Genomic DNA, 21,264 nt, shown 5'->3' with positions numbered 1-21,264 from the left:
CTGAGAGTCGAGATCCTTGTGGCTGACATGAGTTATCAAATCAACACCTGTAACTGCTACACCAGTTTAGATTCCCTCAATAATTCTATGAGTTCCCGTATTTCCTATACTCCCCCCAACCCCCAACCCCTGAACATTGCAAGCTGACCAGCCTGCTGTGCCAAAGCCATTCTGGATGTTAAACCTGTAGAAAAGACCTGCTGACAAAATCCCAATCTATCAATGAACTCTCCATCGTGGTCACTGCGATCTGATCGGGAACCTCCCCTGGCTCCAGAGGTGCCCTAAAAAAGAGGCTCTTCTCCATCACGTACCATCTGTCCTTTAATCATGTCCAGGATGACTGGGAGGTATGAGTCGACGATCTCCTTGCAGGAGGCAGACATGTTCGGCTTAGGGAGCCAGTCACAGGTCCTCTCCAAGTACACGAGGATCTCTTGCTAGAGAGGACAGAGGCAAGAGTCAGACCAGAATGGACTTCTTCTCCACCAATGGACTGAACGCAAGAGGCCTCCAGCTCCAGCGGCCCTCAGGGAAAAGGACATGGGAGAGGGCTAGCGAGGAGCCGTGGCTCTGTTAGAACAATGAGGCAGAAAGCAGACGCAAGCACTATTCAAAATAGAGATGCTCGGACCTGCAGTCTCACAGGCACAGGGATCTCTGAGCAGAAATCACCAAAAATGAACCTAAAGGATAACAGCATGGGATACAAAATCCCTGTCAACCGTGGGCATTTAATGCTGAGCTCAGGAGTCAGCAAACTACTGCACACAGCTTGTTTTTGTACAGCCTGCGGCTAAGAAAGGTTCTTACATTTCTAAAGGACCGGGGTGGGGGGATTACGTGACAGAAACAGTCTGTGGCCCATGGGACAATTATTTCCCACCTGGGCCTGGACCATTCCTAGTTGGACCCCAGAATCACAGCTCTGTGAGGACCCGATGCACAGCCACACAGCCGCCACTCACACACGGTCACACACACTGGTGGCGGCTCACCTCGGTGGCGTTGTCTTTCAACAGGTTACCAGCTGCAGTGATGACATCTTTGCATATGTCGCAGGGAAGGGATTTCTAAGAGGAAAGAACACAAGAGAGATCCATATTTGTAGGACAAAACTCACATCGCTCACGGGTGAAAATCACCGCGGCCTTCTTTCTCATTCCATCTAGCCAGGGCCACCTCTGACACACCAGCACGGGCCAGTCCCCAACCTAGGTGAGAAACACTGGACACCGCAGGGGAGGATCAGGTGTGGCCGATCACTACTCTGTGCTCCTGTGGGAAGTACAGAGTGCCCCGCAACCCTCGGCACCTCGCTCAGTGCACCTGGCGCCAGCCACATTTCATATACCTGCTCACAGCAGGTCTGTGAGGAAACTGAGGCTCGAAATCTACCAGCTGGAGGCACTTCCCCGGTGGTCCAGTGGCTCGGACTCCATGCTCCCAATGCAGGGGGGCCTGGGTTTGACCCCTGGTCAGAACACCACATCCCACATGCCACATGCCATAACCAGGAGTTTGCACGCGTCCACTGAAGATCCTGCTTGCTACAACTAAGACCTGGCTAAGTGAAGTGAAAGTCACTCAGTCGTGTCCGACGCTTTGTGACTGCATGGACTATACAGCCCCTGGAATTCTTCAGGCCAGAATACTGGAGTGGGTAGCCTTTCCCTTCTCCAGGGGATCTTCCCAACCCAGGGATTGAACCCAGTCTCCTGCACTTGTCTCCTGCATTGCAGGCGGATTCTTTCACCAGCTGAACCACAAGGGAAGCCTAAGTAGACAACTATTTTTAAAAACCAACTGGAAATCAGAGTAGCAAAAGTCAGAGAAAATTGGTACTGTGATGCAGAGAAAGGAGGGGAAGGCAGGGAAACAGGCCCAGCCAGACCCTCCGCACACTCACACCGGCGCCACAGCCAGTCCTTCACCTGCTTTCCACCTCCTGGGCCGTGCTGCACGCCAGTGGGGGCCACGTGTCACCACTGCAGAGCTCAGAGACGGAAAACCTGGCATCCCTCCGTGGCCCAGGACCATGGAAAGTCTAGCCAGTCCTCAAAGCTTATGCGGTGTTCCCTTCTGTATATCAACGGATTCTCGACCCATGAAGAAGGAACTGACACGTCTCAACTGACACAGGTGAGATAAAGGAACACCTGTGAATCCAGCTGCACTTAGAGAAACCGCCTTGAACCTTCGGACCTAATCAGGCTAATCCCATGCATGGGGCCACTCGGGCATCCCGAATGAGTGCCCACGAGGTTCAGGTGTCCACAAGACTGTCCTGTCGAGAGAGAGTTATCTAAAAAGCTCCCCGCATGACACACTGAACTTCAAAAGAGGAAGCAGTATTAAAAACAAGACCAGAAGCAAATGAGAAACAAATCTGAAATTCTGGCCACAGACGGCAGCTCAAGAGCAAATTCAGAAACTTAAAGAGCAGTCTTATTTAATTAGTTCTTCTCTATGTGAAGTACTAGGAGCCACTGACAAGTTTTAAGACTTCAAGCTCCCACACAGTCAAACGTGGCTTGTACCATGGGTGGAAGCACTTCCCAGAGTCGGCTGACTCAGCCAGCAGAGCTTGGGCGTCTCCCGAGAAGGTTCAGATTGCGTGGAGTGCGCACTTGAGGTCTGTCACATCTCAAGAGTTTTCCCACATTAATGTGCTATATATTTATCACTGCTCAGAGGAAGAATCAGTGGCATCTTTTCCAGGTTGGCTATAGCTGGAAATAAAATTCTCGACAGCTACCAAGCTCTAGGGTCTGAATCAATGATGTGCCTGTTTGAGAAGCAGAGAGAGAAAATACCAAAAGAGGGGGAAAAGATTTTCAAAAGCTTAGCATCTACTTCGCGTGAGTGGCAAGGGCAGAGCTGTACCCATGGATGCAGCCCCGGAAACGGCAGCCACACCTTATCTGGGGCAGAGAGGACAGAGTGGAGCACACAGCGGAGGCCGCCCGCCCTGTCTGCGCATGAAGACACTGAGTGACTGGAGCGGGGCCTCCCTGAGGGTATCCGCGCCCCACCACAAACAGGTCCTGCCTCCCCAGGGTCATCAGGAGGAGCAAACAAGAGGAGGCAGGAGAGCACGCCTCGTGGAGGGCGGCAGTTCCAGAAGACACTCACCACAGTCGGCTTGCTCCAGACGGTCTGCAGGCAGTGCTGCACGGCCCCGCAGTCGGCCGCCGTCTTCACATTCTGGCACCACACGGCCGAGCCTCTGGTACATTCCCTCAGGCCCAGGACGGGGCTGGCGAGAGCTGCAAGCAGAACCAGCATGAGCATGTGGCCCGCTCCCACGAGGCCTGCCTCCCTCGCTGCCCCGGGATAGGGCCCTGGCACTCTGTGGGGACACTTGGCTGCCCCTCACCAGCTACAGGAGGCGCGAGTCACATAGCCAAGGAGCTGCATTGCCACCTGTGTCCCCCGGGGGGAGGGACCACCCATCTGGTTCACTGGTTCAATAACGGTTTTCCTCTACCACTATTTTTAGGACAGTATCAGGCAACAGACCAGTCATTTTAATCTTTATAAACTTCCACAAAGTGTAAAAAGAAAATCAAAAAATAAAAGACTGGCAGGTTTAAAAACAAGATTCAAACTTCTACAGAATGAAAAATAGCCAAAGCTTAAAAAACTGTAATGAGACCACCAAGATTCATAGCCTATAAAACAACGGCTCTTGCATTCTCAGTCAATCCTAAAGGAAATTAGTCCTGAATATTCATCGGAAGGACTGATGCCGATATTTTTGGCCACCTGATGCGAAGAACTGACTCATTAGAAAAGACTCTGATGCTGGGAAAGATTGAAGGCGGGAGAAGGGGACGACAGAGGATGAGATGGTTGGATGGCATCACCGACTCAACGGACATGAGTTTGAGCAAGCTCCGGGAGTTGGTGATGGGCAGGGAAGCCTGGCGTGCTGCAGCCCAGGGGGTCGCAAAGAGTCAGACACGATTAAGAGTCAGACACGATTAAGCGACTGAACTGAATGTGGCTGTAGTAGACAAGACCCTTTGTAAGTCAACTGGGTGAGTTTCTGCATATAAACAAATCAACTAGCAAAAAACAAGACTACATAGCCACTGAGATATCACAAAGTGCACGTGTCCACTTGAAACCAGTCGCACGCGCGGAGTTTCATATATGGTGAAACAAGGGAAGTAATCCATGGAAGTCACAGCCACGGAAATGGGATTAGTGGAAAAAAAAAGACGGTCACCTGGGACCAAAGAAATGCAGGTTAAAGTGAGAAGGTACCATATTTCTGAGCAGCTAAGGGGCAACAAAAACCTGGTCAAAAACCAGTGACAAATTTGTGGTGAAAATGCACTATTATAAGGCTGACAGCAGTGTGATTGGTAAGCACTTCTCAAAATGTATTAATGTATTTTAAGAACTGGAGAGAAAAATTCCTCTTCAAATAAGTAAGACACTGTTGGGAAATACAGTAATTTAACAGTTAAAATATGACATGCATAAGTATACATATTAAGTAATAATTTATGATATTAAAAAAAAGGGAGATGTAAGCCGAATGGTCAAAAAATCGGGGGAAACTAGTGATATTCTTACCAAAATATGCAGCTGCTAAATATACTTATAAAGATAACATATGTCAAACAGAAAAAAATTCAAAAAGAATATGATATTGGGGTTTTACAAAAATCAGAAAATAAAACAACGTGGTTGGCGAAATTATTTAATTCCCAACGGCATGCTGTGTGTAATTTTTAAACAACACTTTATAAAGTGCCTGAGAGCGCTTGTGTGTTTTTCTTAAAACAGGTCTATGGTATTCCTTAACTCTGTAACTGAGAAACAGCAAGAAAACTCTCACATTCACACCTCACTAGGAAACTACAGGTTATATCAGGCTGCCCGTAGGTGGACGACTGCCTAGGGCTCAAATTCCAGCATATATTATGAGAGGGCTGAACTAACTGATACTGCAAACAGAAAGCATTTGGGGGGGGGGGAGGTCTGGGAAGAAAACCCCAGAGCCAGTAAACAAACAGACTCAGCACCTCAGGCATCACGCTGCTTCACCCAGTAACCCAAGGGAGGGCATGGCAAGTTCCACAGACACCTGTCTCACACACCCACCCTCCCACCATGGGCTACACACAATGAGGGTGGCAGGTGCCCTCCCTCCAGGAGAAAGGAAATGCCGTTGCTCTAACACTTTACTAGCATTCAAGCCTAGTTAGAGTTCCACAAACTATTCATGCCAAGATGGGAGTCGCACATTACCAGAAAGCTCGAGTCAGATGACGTGCGCCCCTGCCGACACCAACAAACGAATTCCCAATCTGCGGGCCAGATTACAGCCCTCTCTGACCTTTCAGAGCAAAAACATCACCACCCGCAACCAGTTCATGAGCTCAACAGAACTGGCCGCATGCCAAAAGCTGTTGGTCTGGTTTGGTCTCTGTGGGAAGACACGTGCCAGGTTCACAACAGCCCCGCACTCCCCAGACAGTGAACCCTAACAGAGCCGAGCGGGGCTGGGCCCTCAGCTGCAGGTGCGGCGGGCGGAGCGGGCAGGGTCACGAGGGTAAGGGCTCCGAGCAGTGAGGAAGCCAGAGAGACACCCCCAGACCTGGCGGCTACCATAGCACCTCCCACGCTCCTCCCAGGCACCGGTCTCGGGGTTCTCCTGAACGGCACCCGCCAAGACACACTGCCTGCTTCCATCTCCACACAGGGAGCGCCAGTTACCAACAGGAGTCTGCAAAAGGAGTCTCTGCGCAAAGGCACACACAGCGGTACACGGAAGCAGCAGGACGGACCTCAGCAGATAAAGGCAGGGCCAGTGAACAGCACTGCCTGCACAGGGCCCGACCACCGTTCTCCTTCCTTACACACACACAGTCCCGGACAACTTTCACCCGACTGTCCCAGCTGGGAACTGACCGGAATCTATCTATCAGGTTTCAGGGACACAATGCACCATCACAGGCCCGAGCAGCAGGAATGCTTTGGAACTTGTTTACTCCCTTAGGAACTTGAAGCAGTAGCCACCTGCTACATAGACTTTGTAACTTGTTTACTCCCTTAGGAACCTGAAGTAGTAACCACCTGCTCTAAAGACTTTCCTACTTGTTTTGGCCAAGCCATTCTAGACTAAAAAAGTAGCCCCCTTTATCTGATATTGGTCAAGCTACCAAGAACCCAAGGTCATTTCCCAATTCCAACAGTTACTGAGTAATAAAAAGCCTGCACCTCAGAAATAGAGAAAAAAGATGCAAGGTAGCCCACTTGGTAGACCTAAGAGGTCACCCAATCCACACCTAAGAGACTTCATGGACACTGAGAAATGAAAATGAAGTCCCAGCTCCTAGAAATTCAGTTCTCAGCTAGACATCCCCATTTACCTCCAACCTAAAGCCAGATTTACAAAGGAGCATATTATTAAAATGGCCTGTGGTGGGATTTCCTAAAATGACCTGAAACAGCTGCATTTTCTCAGGTTGGTAAAGAGGCTGAAACAAGCCTGGTGATGCCAGCAAGCTGCCTGCTGAGGTTCAGAGCTTATTCCAGGAGCAGGTCTCCTGGAACCAAACACTGGGTCAGAACAAGTTCGGGACACAGATCCTTTCCCCAGAAAATGCTCTTGTACACAAAACCCTCACACCCCTTCAAGGGGCTCTCAACCGCTGTGCACAGAGCCAGCTCTAGCGGTAAGCATGGTTTTTCTCCACAGAAATGGGACAACTAAAATGAAGATGTAATCATTAACCCCACCGAGACAAGCACAGGGCCCTTGGGTGGGATGTCAAGGTGAAGACAGACAGACTCCTGGACCCCCGAGCAGAAGGGACAGACACTGCAGTGCAGGCCTGGGAGCAGCGAGGAGGGTGCCAAACTGCCTGCGGCAGCCAGGGGCGGCTTCTTCAAAACCGAAAAATGACGTGGCACCTCAAAGACTATCTAAGGAGAGATGGGGCGTGTGTTTGCGGGGGCGGGGGGTGGGGGGCAGTGCTCTTTATAAAGGGAAAGCACCGGGCTTTCTCTTTTCAGGAGCCAGGCTGAAGCAGACCTCAGGCCCACTGGGAAGGACCCCAGCTGGCACCCTTGTCGTCCTGCGGGCGACAGCACACGCCAGTGCCACCAGGTGGGATGTGGGAGATCCGGATGACGGGCACCTAATGGAGCGCAAGGCTCCACCCAGAAAGACCAAGCAGGGAGCGGGGCAGCACAGAATGAGGGGGACAGCTGGACAAATAAAACCCTCTGGGTTAGGTTTAAATCTGAAGTCTGTGCAGCTGGGAGAGAGAACAGGGCAGCAAGAGCCAACAGCACGAGGACGGAGGTGGCGGTCAGGACCTGGGGACACAGGCAGGCAGGACACGGGTGTGTGCCTACTTCCTGGGACCCCGTGTCCTGCTTCCTGGGACAGTGAGGGGCGCGCAGGTGGGAAGGTGAGGCCCCTGGGAGACTGGAGGCGTTCAGCTGGGAAACGGAAGGTTTCCAGGACGTGCACAAGTTACCGTCACAGGCCAAGGACACCTTCCACCTTGGACACGGGGGCAGACCTGCTCTGAGCAGTGGGTCCGGACCCCAGACCTCAGGCCTCAGGGCAGTGGGGAGAGGTGAAGGGAAGCAGACCACAGCTCAAGGTAAGAAACATTAACATCCACAGGACGTAAAAAGGGAGTGGGTTGGCTCATTACATGATGACCTAGCCAAGAGCAGGAGCAACCAAGCAAAGGAAATGCCCAACCTGTGAGGGGTTCTGCGTAAGCGGGATCCTGAGTGGTGAGGGGGGAGGACCTCTCAGGGCTTCAAGTCTTCACTCTCATAATAACGAGGCAAATGACATTCAGTATTTACACATAACCAATGTTGAAATTACCCTAAACTACTTTCTTAGGTGTTATTTCTCAAAACATGTTCCCAGCAAAGCTTTCATCTCTATTTTGATCTTCCCACACTGCCCCCAAATACCAACTTCCTTCTCTGAGGCAACAGGCTGAACTCGAAGAAAGTTCTTAGAATGTCTGCCTGACCCCCTGGAGATTTCTGTGATAAGTCAGTCATATTAAGTAGGATCACTGCTCAGGGTGAGGCCAGCACTTAGTTCAAGGGCCTGGCATTTGAGCCCTTGGTGACAAGCACTGGTGGGCTGAAGTCAGACCAACAACGGCCTCAGAGTCACTAAACACCACAAGCAAGTTCCATTTTATTAGAACAGGGTTTTGGTTTTGCTTTTTTTTCAAAGACTTCAGTTGTTATTTCCTTAGGAAAGGGGTGGGTATGCTATTCCCTTTTTACTCCCCAGGCTTAGAAGAAAATAACCAGATGTGTTCTAAACCACTCCACATGTAAGTCATCAAAGATGGGTTGCAATGGAATTCTACTGTCTTGAGAACAGTTGCCATGAGCCGATCAGCCATGGGCTTTGCTTGTGGCAGCTCTAGACTCTGACCAAAAATCCTCAGTGAGCCTGGGGTGGGGGTGGGGGTGGGGGGTGGTGAGAGCTCACCACAGCCATGTATGTTTCAGGTGCTCTTACTATGACTTCTTAAGTGAGAAGGAACTAAATCCCGAGTTTAGAATGAGGCTTCTAAAGCAACTTATCCACTGTCTAAGTTAAAACGTGGTATACTGAAAAGAAAATAAGATCTGCCTGCAAGACCTGTCCAAATGACCTCAAGCAAACCATTATCCTTCTAAGTTTGTTTCTCATCTGTTAAGTGAAGATTTTACTGGGTTGTTTTGAGAAACAGGATGACAAAACTATGCACTTTCAACTGCCAGAGTACTACTCTCTCAACCATCGTTCCTTACCATCATCTCTCTGGAATCTTTATCTACAGATAAATCTTTAATTTATCCCCTACCAGACTGGCCCTGAAATCAGTGAAGGTTCAGATCTTGGCTCTATTACTTCCAGTCACATGACTGTCAGAATTTTAGTCTTCCAATCTGCAAAATGGGCCTTTTATGAGCACCTACTTCAGGGGATTTGTAAAAATTAATCTATTTGTAAAACAAAGTTAGTGCAGGGCTGGCAAGCTATGAAAGTCCAACGAGCACCATTACTATTACTGTCCATAGCAGTAACCAGATCTCTCTCAGGTCCACTATCCTGCCCAGAACAAGCATTCCACAAACAGCTGAATCAAGGCTGTTCAGTATGCTTTCTCTACATTTAATCAGGTCATTAAATGGCCCCTCAACGACCTGGAGAGCTGCACCCCAACAACCTCAGAAGTTGCTGGTTGCTAAATTAAGACCCAGAAATCAAAAGGAGAGCGAAGCACAGAATATACTGTTAATGAGCCCAGGAGCAGACACTGCGTATCTAGGGATTAAACAAGAAGCCCTACATGAACAAAAACGAGAGGTGCCCAGCGAGATACCGGTAAGGGCACCAGCGAAATGCTTTCCGCAATTCATGTAATTGCAGCTACAGGCTGACTGCCCTCCAATCCCAAGAAAGCTGCCACTGTTCAAAATATTTTTGGAACCCACCTTTTTAAAAAGCCCTTTCAAAACCTTTCCTTTTCTGGAAGGGCAGGAAGCAGTGTGGCACCATGATCACTGCCCTGGTGATCAGGGTAGACAGACCTGAAGAAACCCCTGCTCTGCTGACTATGATAGCCAAGCCTCAGACCACTCACTAATGCCACAATTACCTGCAAAATATGGAAAATAAGCGTGCCCTCTTCTCAGGAATTCTGTGAAGACTAATGAGAAAGCAGAGGCAGCACCGAAAGTGCCTAGTGCCTAAGAAGCTCAGCTGATTATAAACCAGCTTGTTATTCATGGTGAACCAGGGGGAGATGACAAAGGGAGGCGGCCACATCGTAATTTTTGTTTTGGCATAAATTAACCTTTTTTCATGTTACCTTTAAAAATCAGAAAAACACTGTTAAATCTTACAACCTGTTATAGGGAACAATTATCGCCCAGTGTGGCAAAGACCACAAGTTGCTCCCTGTATCTATTCTCCACCTGTTTCAAAGGGACAGAACTACAAATTCTTAGCTACATATAAGGCTGCCAAAATTAAAAGCCACATTTCCCAGTTCCCCTTTTAGCAAGATCTGGCCATGAAACCACATTCTGGCTGATGGGGTGGATGTGAGAAGAGGTTACTGAACTTTTACAGACAAATGTGATGGCAGGAACTCTGGCAGCCAGGATGAGCCATAAAGAAAGGGGCTAAACTTCAAGGATGCTGAACATTAACCTAGAAGAATGTGGGTCTCTGAATTCTTTTGGAAGTAGAAACACTATACCAGCCCTAGACTGCCTGGCTCCTGAACTTACTATGATAGATAAGAACAGTTCAATAATATTTAAGCCACCATTATTCTAGGTCTCTGTTGCCTGCAGTTAACTGACAGCTAACTTTAATAGCAGCTTAATAATCTACCTAACTCACCAAAATAGTCTCCAAATGATAAGTCTTCACTAAGGCTTAACTTCATTAAGGATATTTAAATATCCATGTACACAACATAATTGACAAAGATTTTCAAAAACAACCTGAGAATGAAGGGGATAATTATTCCTAGAATGTGTATTTTATGCCCTATTGGTTCCAACAATCAGTCTTATTATTTTAGCCATATAAAATCTTTTCTTTTTAAATATTTCCGATAACATATGCTAAATACTGTTTGAGTGAGATTATTTTAAAAAAGGGGGGGAGGGTGTTACAGAAAATGCAAGCAGCCTCCCTGTATCAATAATCAGAACACTCAGCACACATTCCACAGGGCAGTGGATCTGATGCCTGGGTAATGCACTGCCATGGCAACAAGCAGGTTGCTAGGAAACCAAGAGAGATGAACCCCAGGAGGGGCAGCATCTACCTCAGGTTTGTGCACTTAGATTCCCTAAGAGCAAGGAGATAATACAACACAGTCAACACTGACTACTCGATGAAACAGCTGGTGTCACAAATAACTTCGATGGCAAAGAACATTTGTCTCTTCTTTATAGGATCTTGCTTTTGGAGAACATTCCACAGAGCTGAATAAAAACACTGCCCATTTAATCATTCAGAATGGCATTAGCTTAGAGGCAGCCTGCCTTGATCTGGAGGAAGTAAGGTCCAAATATTCCTCTTATCACAAAAGAAATCTGCGGCAATAAAGCCTTCAAGCTCCCTAGGCTGACATGCCATTACCTCTGGCCCAGATAAGCTATTATTTCTGTTTCTTAAGACAAAGGTTCTTTCTTCCTTCTTTCTCCTCTCGCGCTGCCGCCATGTTTCTAAATTTTCCTCATAAGCCAGATCATTCTAGGAAGAAATTAATCCTCGTGAAGAAAGCAACAGGATGCTCGGGCACACGGCCCTGTGTGGCAACACACACTGAGGGGCAAGGTGATCTTAAGATTGTACAAGAACGATTCAACTTGGCATACTTAATTTGGGGAAGAGAAATTCCTATCTCCTTCATTCAAGACCATTCCAGTCCTAACACAACACTGCAAAGCAACTATACTCCAATAAAGAGATTAAAAAAAAACAAGAGCACTCTAGTGCAATATAAACTATCAGCAAAAGCTCTTCCAACATGTCAACCTATCAGGTTAATGATCAGAGATGAACTTAAATCACCTTAGGTAAGATTATGCCGCAGGGCCAGACAGGACTGCCTAACACCCAGCCAGGTGGATGGGTATAGGCAGGGGTCAAAAATGCACATCCACGTGGCCCAGGGTACGGCCCAGGAGTCAATTCAGCCAGCAGTCAGTCCAGGCTCTACCCCATCCCTGCTGATCAGCTAGGTGGTCTCGGCTCCCCGAAGAAGAAAATATTCTTTAAAAAAAAAAAAAAAAAAAAAGATTTTCATGCAAACTCCACTAAAAAGGAGTGTTCCGGGCTTATCCCACATTGACTGTTTATTAACTAGAAAGTTCCAAGGACTTCCCTGGTGGTCCAGTGGCTAAGACTCCACACTACCAACGCAGGGGGCCTGGGTTTGATTCCTGGGCAGGGAACCAGATTCCACACGCTGCAACTGAGAGTTCGCATGCCTCCACTAAAGATCCTGTGGGCTGCAACTAAGACCTGGCGCAGCCAAATAAATTAAATGTAAAATAAAACAAAAGTGTCAGACACGTGTGTGTCTAAAACAAGTTTCACTTACTTAACACTTAAAAAGAATACCACCTTCACTGAAAATGCCAAAATCTAAAATTCAGACCACAGCATGGATGAGGGCAGGATACTAGAATGCCCCCAGCATTCTGACTTACTTGCTCTCACCTGTGAGGGCTCTTGTGAGGATAAAATCAATTTTAAGCAAAAAGCTCCTTGAAGAGAGCTGGGCATACAGTGAACTCTAGGGAAGGGTCACCTACTCTGACACCTGCAGTTCCTGCAAATTAGCTACACCAGTGGTTCACACTCCAAGCATGGTCTATGGAACCCTGAGGGTCTCAAAGATTTTTTCAGAGGGTCGGTGAGGTCAAAATCCTCATAATAAGAGTAATATGAAGATGCTAGTTGCCTTGTTCACTCATTCACCCACAAAGGAGCAGTGGAATTTTTCCGGAAATATGTGACATGTGACAGTGCAAAGAATGAATGCAGAAGCAACTGAAAGTCCAGCCAGAGGTTAAAAAGATTGCAAAAATGTGCAAAAATGTAAAAGAAACTGTTCCCTTCCCCAAGTATGTTTATGTTTAGGAAAAGAGCTATTTTTCATTAAAACCACAGTATTTTAACATGTAATGGATTTATTTTTTTAAGCATTATTTTTAAAATTGTGTCGATTTATAAGACGGTAAACATCAACAGATATAATCCACATTAAGAAAAGTTCTTTGGGGGTCTCTCAATGTCTCCTGAATACACACGGACCCTGAGACCAACAAGTTGGAGAACCACTGCGTTAAAACATTTATAAACAATCAAGTTCTGGAACCAAAAGGAGGGGAAATAACTGCCAGAAATTATCAGGGCCACCAGGGGTATCTAAGTCATGTTCGGCTCTGGTGTCCCTACTCCCTACACAAAATCCTCTCCAGCAAGCTTGGGGGACAAGGGACGGGCAGTTTCTAGTCTGGACACAAACTAGTATCATCTGAATCCAAAGTCACTCCTGATTTGGCAACTCCTAAACACAATGTCTCAAAATTAGTTTCAGTTAATAAAAGAAAATGCTTTGCTTAATGGTGACAAAGACCTGGTGCTACCAGCATTTAGGTTTGCGGAGCTGACATCTACTTTCGCTGCCTCACACCACAGTCCAGCAGTGCTGAGCACCTACGAGGTGCTGAACACTGTTATACATGCTGCAGATCCATAAGTGACCAAGACAACAAATAAACACACATCACACGATGCCAGGCAGAGCTGAGCGTTACGAAGAGAAATGAAGCTAAGGAAAAGCAAGACGAGGGCAGGTGGCACAGCCACTTCAGACAGAGCAGTGGACAACAGCTCAGCAGAGAGCAACCACACGATTATCTGAAAAGGAAGATGTCCCAGACCGGTAGAACACAAATGCACAAATTTTGAGCAACAGTAACTCAGCAGCCCTGACCTGACAGGAGAGGGAGAAGAACCCTTCAAAGTATCCGGGGACCAGAAGACGTGACCGCGCACGATAAACTGCAGGTTTTCCCCCTACACGGCCCTCTGGCGTCAGCGCCTGCACACGCGGGACAGCAGCCCAGCATGGCTGTTACAGGAGTTTCGTTTTGGCTTTTATCTTTTATTTTTTTTTACTGTAATAAGTGACATCACAAAGACTGGCCGAAAGAACTTTCTATAACATCTCCTGTCATGTAAAGAATTACCTTTCAAAAGCAGTATCTATCCAAATATGACCAGAATTCAACTTTAAAATTTAGAATTTAAATTTAAAATTTAGAACCCATCTCACTTTTTCTGGGACACAGATGTCCATCAACAGGTTTAACCAAATCGAACCATCTATACAATAAAATACACTGCAGCTACTTTTTTAAACAGCTGGGAAGCAGAAAGTGATTAAGAAGACAGGACAACTGAAGTGCAATGTGGTATTCTGGATCCACTCTTGGAACAAAAACACGAGCTTAGTGGGAAAAGTAAAATCCACATAAAGTGTGCAATCTGCATGCACGCTCAGTTGTCTCCGACGCTGCGACCGCATGGACCGTAGCCCACCAGGCTCCTCTGTCCATGAGCTTTTCCAGACAAGAAGACTGGAGGGGGCTGCCATTTCCTCCCCCAGGGGCTCTTCCTGACCCAGGGATTGAACCTGAGTCTCCGGCATTGGCAGGCAGATTCTTTACCACTGAGCCACCTGGGATGCCCATGCAGTCCAGTTAACAGTTTAATTTCTTACTTCTAACAAGTGTACAGTGATTACACAAGATGGTAACAGTAGGGCACACAGGGTGAAGGCTGTACAGAAACTCACTGTACTAGCTTTGCAACTTTTCTGTAAATCTAAGATTATTCCAAAATTTAAAAAAAAATTTAGAAAGCTAAGTAGTATAGATCTGTATATTCTAAAGATATAAAGATACAAAGATATAAATATAAAGATATTATATAAAGATATAAATAGAGAGAAATGCAAAACCACCTCATTTTTTTACTCTTATCATGGCAAAATTTCAAGTTTGACATCAAATGTTAATAACGTAACTAAAAACTGCATATTCTGTGGGAAAAGAAATTCCTAAAATCATTTTAGAAATTAATTCAGCAATTTCTAATTAAGATGGAAATAGATACTGTCCAACTCTTTATGACCCCATAGACTCTGGCCTGCCAGGCGCCCCGTCCATGAAATTCTCCAGGCAAAAATACTGGAGTGGATTCCCATTCCCTTCTCCAGGGGATTCTTCTGACCCAGGCATCGAGTCCCATTTTCCTGCACTGCAGGCAGATTCTTTACAATCTGAGCCATCAGGGAAGCCCAGATATACTCTACAACTCAGCAATTATGTTCCTAGGTATATCCTGTAAGGAGGTGTCTATTCATGTGCACAGCAGTTATTTACAGCATAAAAATAAAACTGGAATAATCTGAATGTCTAGCAACAGAATGGAGAATAAGTATCATATAAATGGAATACTTTAGTGAAAATGAATGAAACAGACCTAAATTTTCAAAATGAACCTCACTAGCAAAAAAAAAAACCGCAAGAATACGTATTATTTATAAAATGTTTAAAATATTCAGAACAATACTACTCATACCTGCTGAAAATCACACTTACATGCATGAAAGTATAAAGATAGACCTTCAGGGGGATGATAAACACCAAGCTCAGGAAGGCAGTTATCTATGGAAAGAGGTGGGTTGTTCTGTATCTTAACTAGGGGATTAGAACTGTGGTGTTGGAGAAGACTCTTGAGAGTCCCTTGGACTGCAAGGAGATCAAACCAGTCAATCCTAAAGGAAATCAACCCTGAATATCCATTGGAAGGACTGATGCTGAAGCTGAAGCTCCAGTACTTGGGCCACCTGATACAAAAAGCTGACTCACTGGAAAAGATCCTGATGCCAGGGAAGATTGAAGGCAGGAGGAGAAAGGGATGACAGAGGATGAGATGGTTGGATGGCATCACTGACTCAACAGACATGAGTTTGAGCAAACTCTGGGAGATGGTGAAACAGGAGCGCAGAAGTCCATGGGTCACAAACAGTCGGACACAGCTTAGTGACTCAACAACAACAAATATACATGGGTCTTCATTATAATTACTCTTCTACTTTTCTGGATGTCTAGGATGCTCCATGATTGAAAAGAAAAAAAAAAAAGAGCAAGGAGAAAACAGTCAGTGTAATATGTATTTGTGTTAAAAAGAAAAACAGAAGGGAAATTATACACCCAGTCACCTGTAGGTAGGGAGGTTCCTAAAGAAGCTGGTACCAGGGTGCCTCTGGGAAAGGCCCGAGGGTGGGGGTGGGGGGAAGGTGGTAGGAGGGAGAGAGACTTTTCTCTCTGCCCTATTACAATAACGTAACTTGTCTGTGATATGCAGTTATTACCTAATTAGTTCACCTCCACTGATGGACAGGGAACCAGACTTGGGGGTGAGAGGTCGCAGAGGGGGTGTGGAACAGGCTCCGGGGACCATGGTTAGTGACGATGGGCCTAGAATCTGAGCAGTCAGGTTGCCAGGAGCCAACCTGATCTGCTGGGCTGCTCTGTTAAAGACTGATCCATAAACTGAGAGTCTGGCTGCCGAGCCAAACTCTTTCCCACCTCCTTCCTAATGGCTGACTACCTACCCTGGTTTGTTTTCTGACCCAGTCATTATGACCAACACACACATTTACAAGTCAATGTAATTTTGTTTGTTGTTAAATTTACAACATCTTCTGAAATGAAATGAGGCACGAGACATCACAAAATCAAGGGCTGAGATGAGAGGGTTCGCTGCGCCGGCAGAACAAGGACATTACCAAACACGCACTGCTTCCATACATGGCGTGACAACAAAGCTTACGGCGCCCCGTGCCTGGGCCCTGTCCCTCAGCAAGCTAGGAAAGCGTCACTCCAGCCCAGTTAGGTAGGAATGACTACCAGTCCTACTTTACAGATGAGGAGGCAGTTTAAGCAAACTGCCCAGGGTCATACAGGCAGTGGTGTGCTTGGTTAAAACTTCAATTCCACAGTATCACCTCACTCCCATATTAAAGAACTACACATTCCACAAGAAAACACGAAATTTGGAGAGATTATTCTTCAGTGCACAGGCCATTACCCAAGGTCACAATTCAGGGGTTATTTTCTGAAACTTCAATAAACAGAAGTAAAGGAATGAGTGCTTTTGCCAACACACTCTTCATCCCAGTCACTACAGTATTAACCATCACGCACTCTTCATCCCAATCACTACAGTATTCACCATCACACACTCTTCATCCCAATCACTACAGTATTATCCATCAGTTTTTAAAGGATTTAAAAAAAAAAGCGCAAGAAAAATCCAGACCCTCCATCCAGGAGGAAGACCCAAATCATGGGTGTCAGGACCAAGGCTTAGGTTTAGAATGCCCATGCTGGAAGACTTGCCTCCAGAAGCTGCAGCGCACACCGGTCCAACGAGGCAAGGTCTTGGTCTTGAGAACGTCCCATGCCTTACTAGGTGCTTTCCCCAGCCAGCAGTTCCCTGTTTGCCCTTCCTCTTCCCAATCCAGTCAAGCCACAGGCCAGCCATTCCACGGTTTCACATCTCAAGAAAATGTAGGACCAAGTTCCCCTTCCTCATTTAGGAAAACTCAGACCACCTGATCCAATACACTTCGGCTATCACTGGTGGTACTGGATACACCTTGTCAAATGCAACTAAATATAGCATTACTAAATCCTTGATTGGCTAATACAAATAACCCCTTCAAACAAATTATATTCATATTACTATGACTGTTGATTCTGACTAAAAACTGATAAACAGGGAAACTGTCCAAATTCCTGACAGATGAGAACTGGAACTGACTTCCCTGGTGGCTCAGACAGTAAAGAATCTGCCTACAATGCAGGAGACCCAGGTTCAATCCCTGGGCCAGGAAGATCCCCTGGAGAAGAGAATAGCTACCCAATCTAGTATTCTTGCCTGGAGAATCCCATAGGCAGAAGAAACCGGCAGCAAGGTCCCAAAGAGTTGGACACAGCTGAGCGACTAACACTTTCACCTTCTGACAGGTGAAAACTGGAACTGATGATATTCAGCAGGCATCCCATAATCACGTTTGCATCTTAATAAGTGGATTCCCAGGTGGCTCAGTGGCAATCTGCCTGCTAAAATGCAGGAGATGCGAGTTCAATCCCTGGGTCGGGAAGATCCCCTGGAGGAGGAAATGGCAACCCACTCCAGTATCCATGCTGGGAAAATCCCATGGTCAGAGGAGCCTGGTGGGCTATAGTCTGTGGGGTCACAAAGAGTCAGATTTGACTGAGCATGCGCGCACACAACATCTTAATAAAAATAAGCTGTCACGGGACTTCCCTGGTGGTCCAGTAGTTAAGAATCCACCTGCCAATGCAGGTGACATGGGTTCAATCCCTGGCCTGGGGATTAAGATCCCACCTGCCGTGGGGAAACTAAGCCCTTGAGCCACAGCTCCTGAGCCCTCCCACACCCAGAGCCCGTGCTCCACTACAGTGAGAAGCCCCCACACTGTAACTAGAGAAAGCGAGCACAGCAATGATGGCCCAGCAAGGCCAACGATAAAGAAAAAAGACTTTTAGAGCAGCTATCAAACGAATATAAGTTTGTACATAATACATAAGCATCCCTAGAGAGCTACCTGCCTCAGTGCTGGGCAAACTGTTCAGGTGGCTAGCCTGCACACAAGTGACAGTAACAGGCAGCTAAGCTGTAGGGAATATGTACCACATCCCAGACGCCAAGCCACAGGTCTTATACTTTTCACCTCATTAATGCTGGGCCTGCCTTTCTCCACTAGAAGAATCACCCAATAGTATGTCCTCACTCTATGATCCCATGTATAAAAAGCTCAAAAACAGCAGTTGGGTTTTTACATCGAAGTGCTAGAAGCTAAGCGAGTGGTTTCCTTTGGGATAAGTTAGAGATGGGAGGCACAGGGGCTTCTGGAGTGGGCTTGCTCACGGGCAGCAATTCCTCAATTTGTACACTTAAAATGTGCATGTTTTCTGGGTGTAAATTACAGCCCAGTAAATTTGTAAAGAATTAAGCAGTTCATGCTGATGGAAGGACAGACAAAGGGCAAGCACTGTCAGGAGTCCTGGGTTCTGATTCTGACTTCCCCAGTAAATGGCCTACGGTTTGGGGGAGTCATTTCTGCGGGCCTTGGTATCTTCATTTCTGAGCAGTCAGAGGAGGCACTCTCCATTTCTCTCAGTATACCATCACTGCCATTTCTTTTCCAGGTGGAGAAAAAGGACAGGCAACAGGATAATTGGAAAAGTAACTCAAAAGCAAACATCTCTACCACCAGGACATCACTGAAACACAAAGCAGAAAGCCTCTGCAGATCCAGATGACATGCTCTCAGGGAGCGATGATGGCTGCCGTCACCAGGCACCTTCATTAACAAGCTCAACATCAATCCTAAACATTTTTTATCTTTTCAAAAACCTACACTGAGGCCAGAACTGTCAAAGCAAGCAGGCATTCACACACTGTGTTCAGAGTATGAACCAGTGAAGTTGCTCAGTCGTGTCTGACTCTTTGTGACCCCATGGACTGTAGCCTACCAGGCTCCTCCATCCATGGAATTTTCCAGGCAAGACTACTGGAATGGGTTGCCATTTCCTTCTCCAGTTCAGAGCTTGACCTTGCCGTAATCCTGAAGGCTGGGCAGCAAGGTTAGAGCACATTATTACACACTCCTATCTCCCAAGTGCTCTGGGAAGGTGTCTAGGTTAACTGTCTGGCTAGCCACACTCCCATATATACTGTACCAGAGGAGGACTTTACATTTCCTCTTTGTGTGGTGTGATTCAGAACCCCTAAAGGTCTTGTGAGGAGTGACTCACTGCCATTAAGAAAAATTGGATACTGAAAAACGAAATAATTGTTCTCAGTCAGTATAGATAAATTAGAGACTACACCATGGAATAACAAGCAGTATCAACCTCAGCAAGAAAAAGTTTCTTCAGTGATTATAAACCAAAAATCTTTATAAACTGATCGCCTTTCATAATCCACAAGTAAAACAAGGTTAGGAGCTTGGTTTAAGGTTAAGACACATTCCTGGAAGTTGCTGAAAGCTAACATGAGGAAATACACCTTAAATTTATCTCACCTATAAATAACTTACTTCTTTGATTTTTCCATCAACTGTCATCCTTTCTGTTATGGTTTAATTTAAATTTGGATTGCTGCATGAGTTAAAATGGAAGCGAGCCCTTAAATTACAGTTCACCAGAAACAGAAACTGGGAATGGCTGTAAAGATCCGATTTATTTCCCTCAGTGGGCTATTATCTGAAAATACCCGGATTTGTGAAAGCACCTCTCTGTATTTAAATTAAAATCTCTATTTATCTCACTCCGTGCCCTTTGCCATGATGATTTAAATGAGGTTAAGATGTGAAGACAAAGGCTGAGGGTGTGGGGAGGGCATAGGGCTCTTTCTAATTCCAGGAAGGCAGTGCAGCTAGTTCTCAAGCTTGGCCCTGTAGAGATTTTAACCATTAGTACTACTTCAGGACAATTAGTGGGTTTAAGAATACTGCTGTGTAGCGCCAACTTCTCAGGTACCTACATTTTCACCAAAATAAAGGCCACTGCCAAAGCCGGCCAATGGCCATGCAAGATGAAACGAGGGCTCCATTGCGAACAACAAAACCCTCATACCATCTTCGAGATGTAGGGTGAAGAGTAAACACGGATACAAAGATAAGCATCAACACAGAAGATTCATAAAACTTCTGTGCTGCCTGCAACTTCAATACTTTTAAAAACTGGGGCAAGAGAGGCCCAGGGCCGAAGTCTGTCCAGAAGTTGAGGCTCCAGTCCATCTCGATCACGTGCGCCCAGCAGAAGCAGAACACAGCTGCTGGAGGGGGTCACCCTACAAGCCCACCCCGAGAGCAGGACGGAGTTTAAGGGACGGCCCCGGTGAGCCCTAGCCACGCCCACTTAAGCCCTGAGGGAGACGCTACTTCGACTGCCCCACCCGCCGGACCCCAGACCCTTAGCAACCAGGTTTCCAACGGCCTCCCGCAGCCCCTCCGCCGCCCAGCAGCTACCAGGCGCTGCGCAGGCGCCTGCGCGATGCGCGCCCCGAGCCAATCCCTACGGAGAGCGGAGGGGCGAGGCCCGGTACAGCCGCTCCAGGACCAGCGGGCCGCGTTCTGCGGGGGACCCCTACCCCAGGCTGGGGGGGTGGGGCTCCCAGGGCTTACCCCCGCCGAGGAGGCTGGCCAGGACGAAGAACGAGTACATGGCGCCGCCGGACTCCGCAGTCTGCAATGCAGAGCGTCAGCTGATTCTCGGCGAATATAAACCTGCTCCGCCCCAGAGCCGCCCACTGCGCAAGCGCAAGATCAATCCCCGCCGGGCGGGTCCGAATTCCCGCCTCCCCCCCCGCAGCCTGACTCAGCGCCACACAGGGCGCCTGCGCGGAGGGGAGGGGAGGCGGGGCGGAAAGAGGGAGGGGTCATCAAAAAAGAATACATCATTGAAGACGGGAGGGATTATTTATATAAAATATCTTTCAAGCCTCACCTTTTTTCTCTGACGTGCCATTTTCTGTTATTAGGGCCATTTTTCAGCCGAGAATTGAAAAGGTTTCAATTCTTACTTTTTTTTCTAAGCTCTCACAGTCAGAACTCAAACTCACCA

At 47.0% G+C, this 21,264-nt stretch overlaps 1 protein-coding gene across 3 annotated transcripts in view; it reads right to left on the bottom strand.

The window, feature by feature from the left end:
• Positions 1 to 20,957, bottom strand: part of PSAP (prosaposin) — a 32,977-nt gene extending 12,020 nt beyond the window's left edge. For all 3 annotated transcript variants that reach the window (XM_005699158.3, XM_018042179.1, XM_018042181.1), the window contains exons 1-4: positions 20,826 to 20,957; positions 3,136 to 3,269; positions 999 to 1,073; positions 315 to 440 (exon numbers count right to left, since the gene is read on the bottom strand). In XM_005699158.3, coding sequence (XP_005699215.3) covers positions 315 to 440; positions 999 to 1,073; positions 3,136 to 3,269; positions 20,826 to 20,865 — 375 coding nt within the window. In that variant the 5' untranslated portion in view covers positions 20,866 to 20,957. The remainder of the gene's footprint in view (positions 1 to 314; positions 441 to 998; positions 1,074 to 3,135; positions 3,270 to 20,825) is intronic.

Source organism: Capra hircus, chromosome 28 (assembly GCF_001704415.2).
Source record: "Capra hircus breed San Clemente chromosome 28, ASM170441v1, whole genome shotgun sequence".
In the NCBI taxonomy this organism is placed as follows: Eukaryota; Metazoa; Chordata; class Mammalia; order Artiodactyla; family Bovidae; genus Capra; species Capra hircus.
The sequence above is the reverse complement of the archived record's forward strand: the minus strand, read 5'-3'. Positions and strand labels throughout refer to the sequence as shown.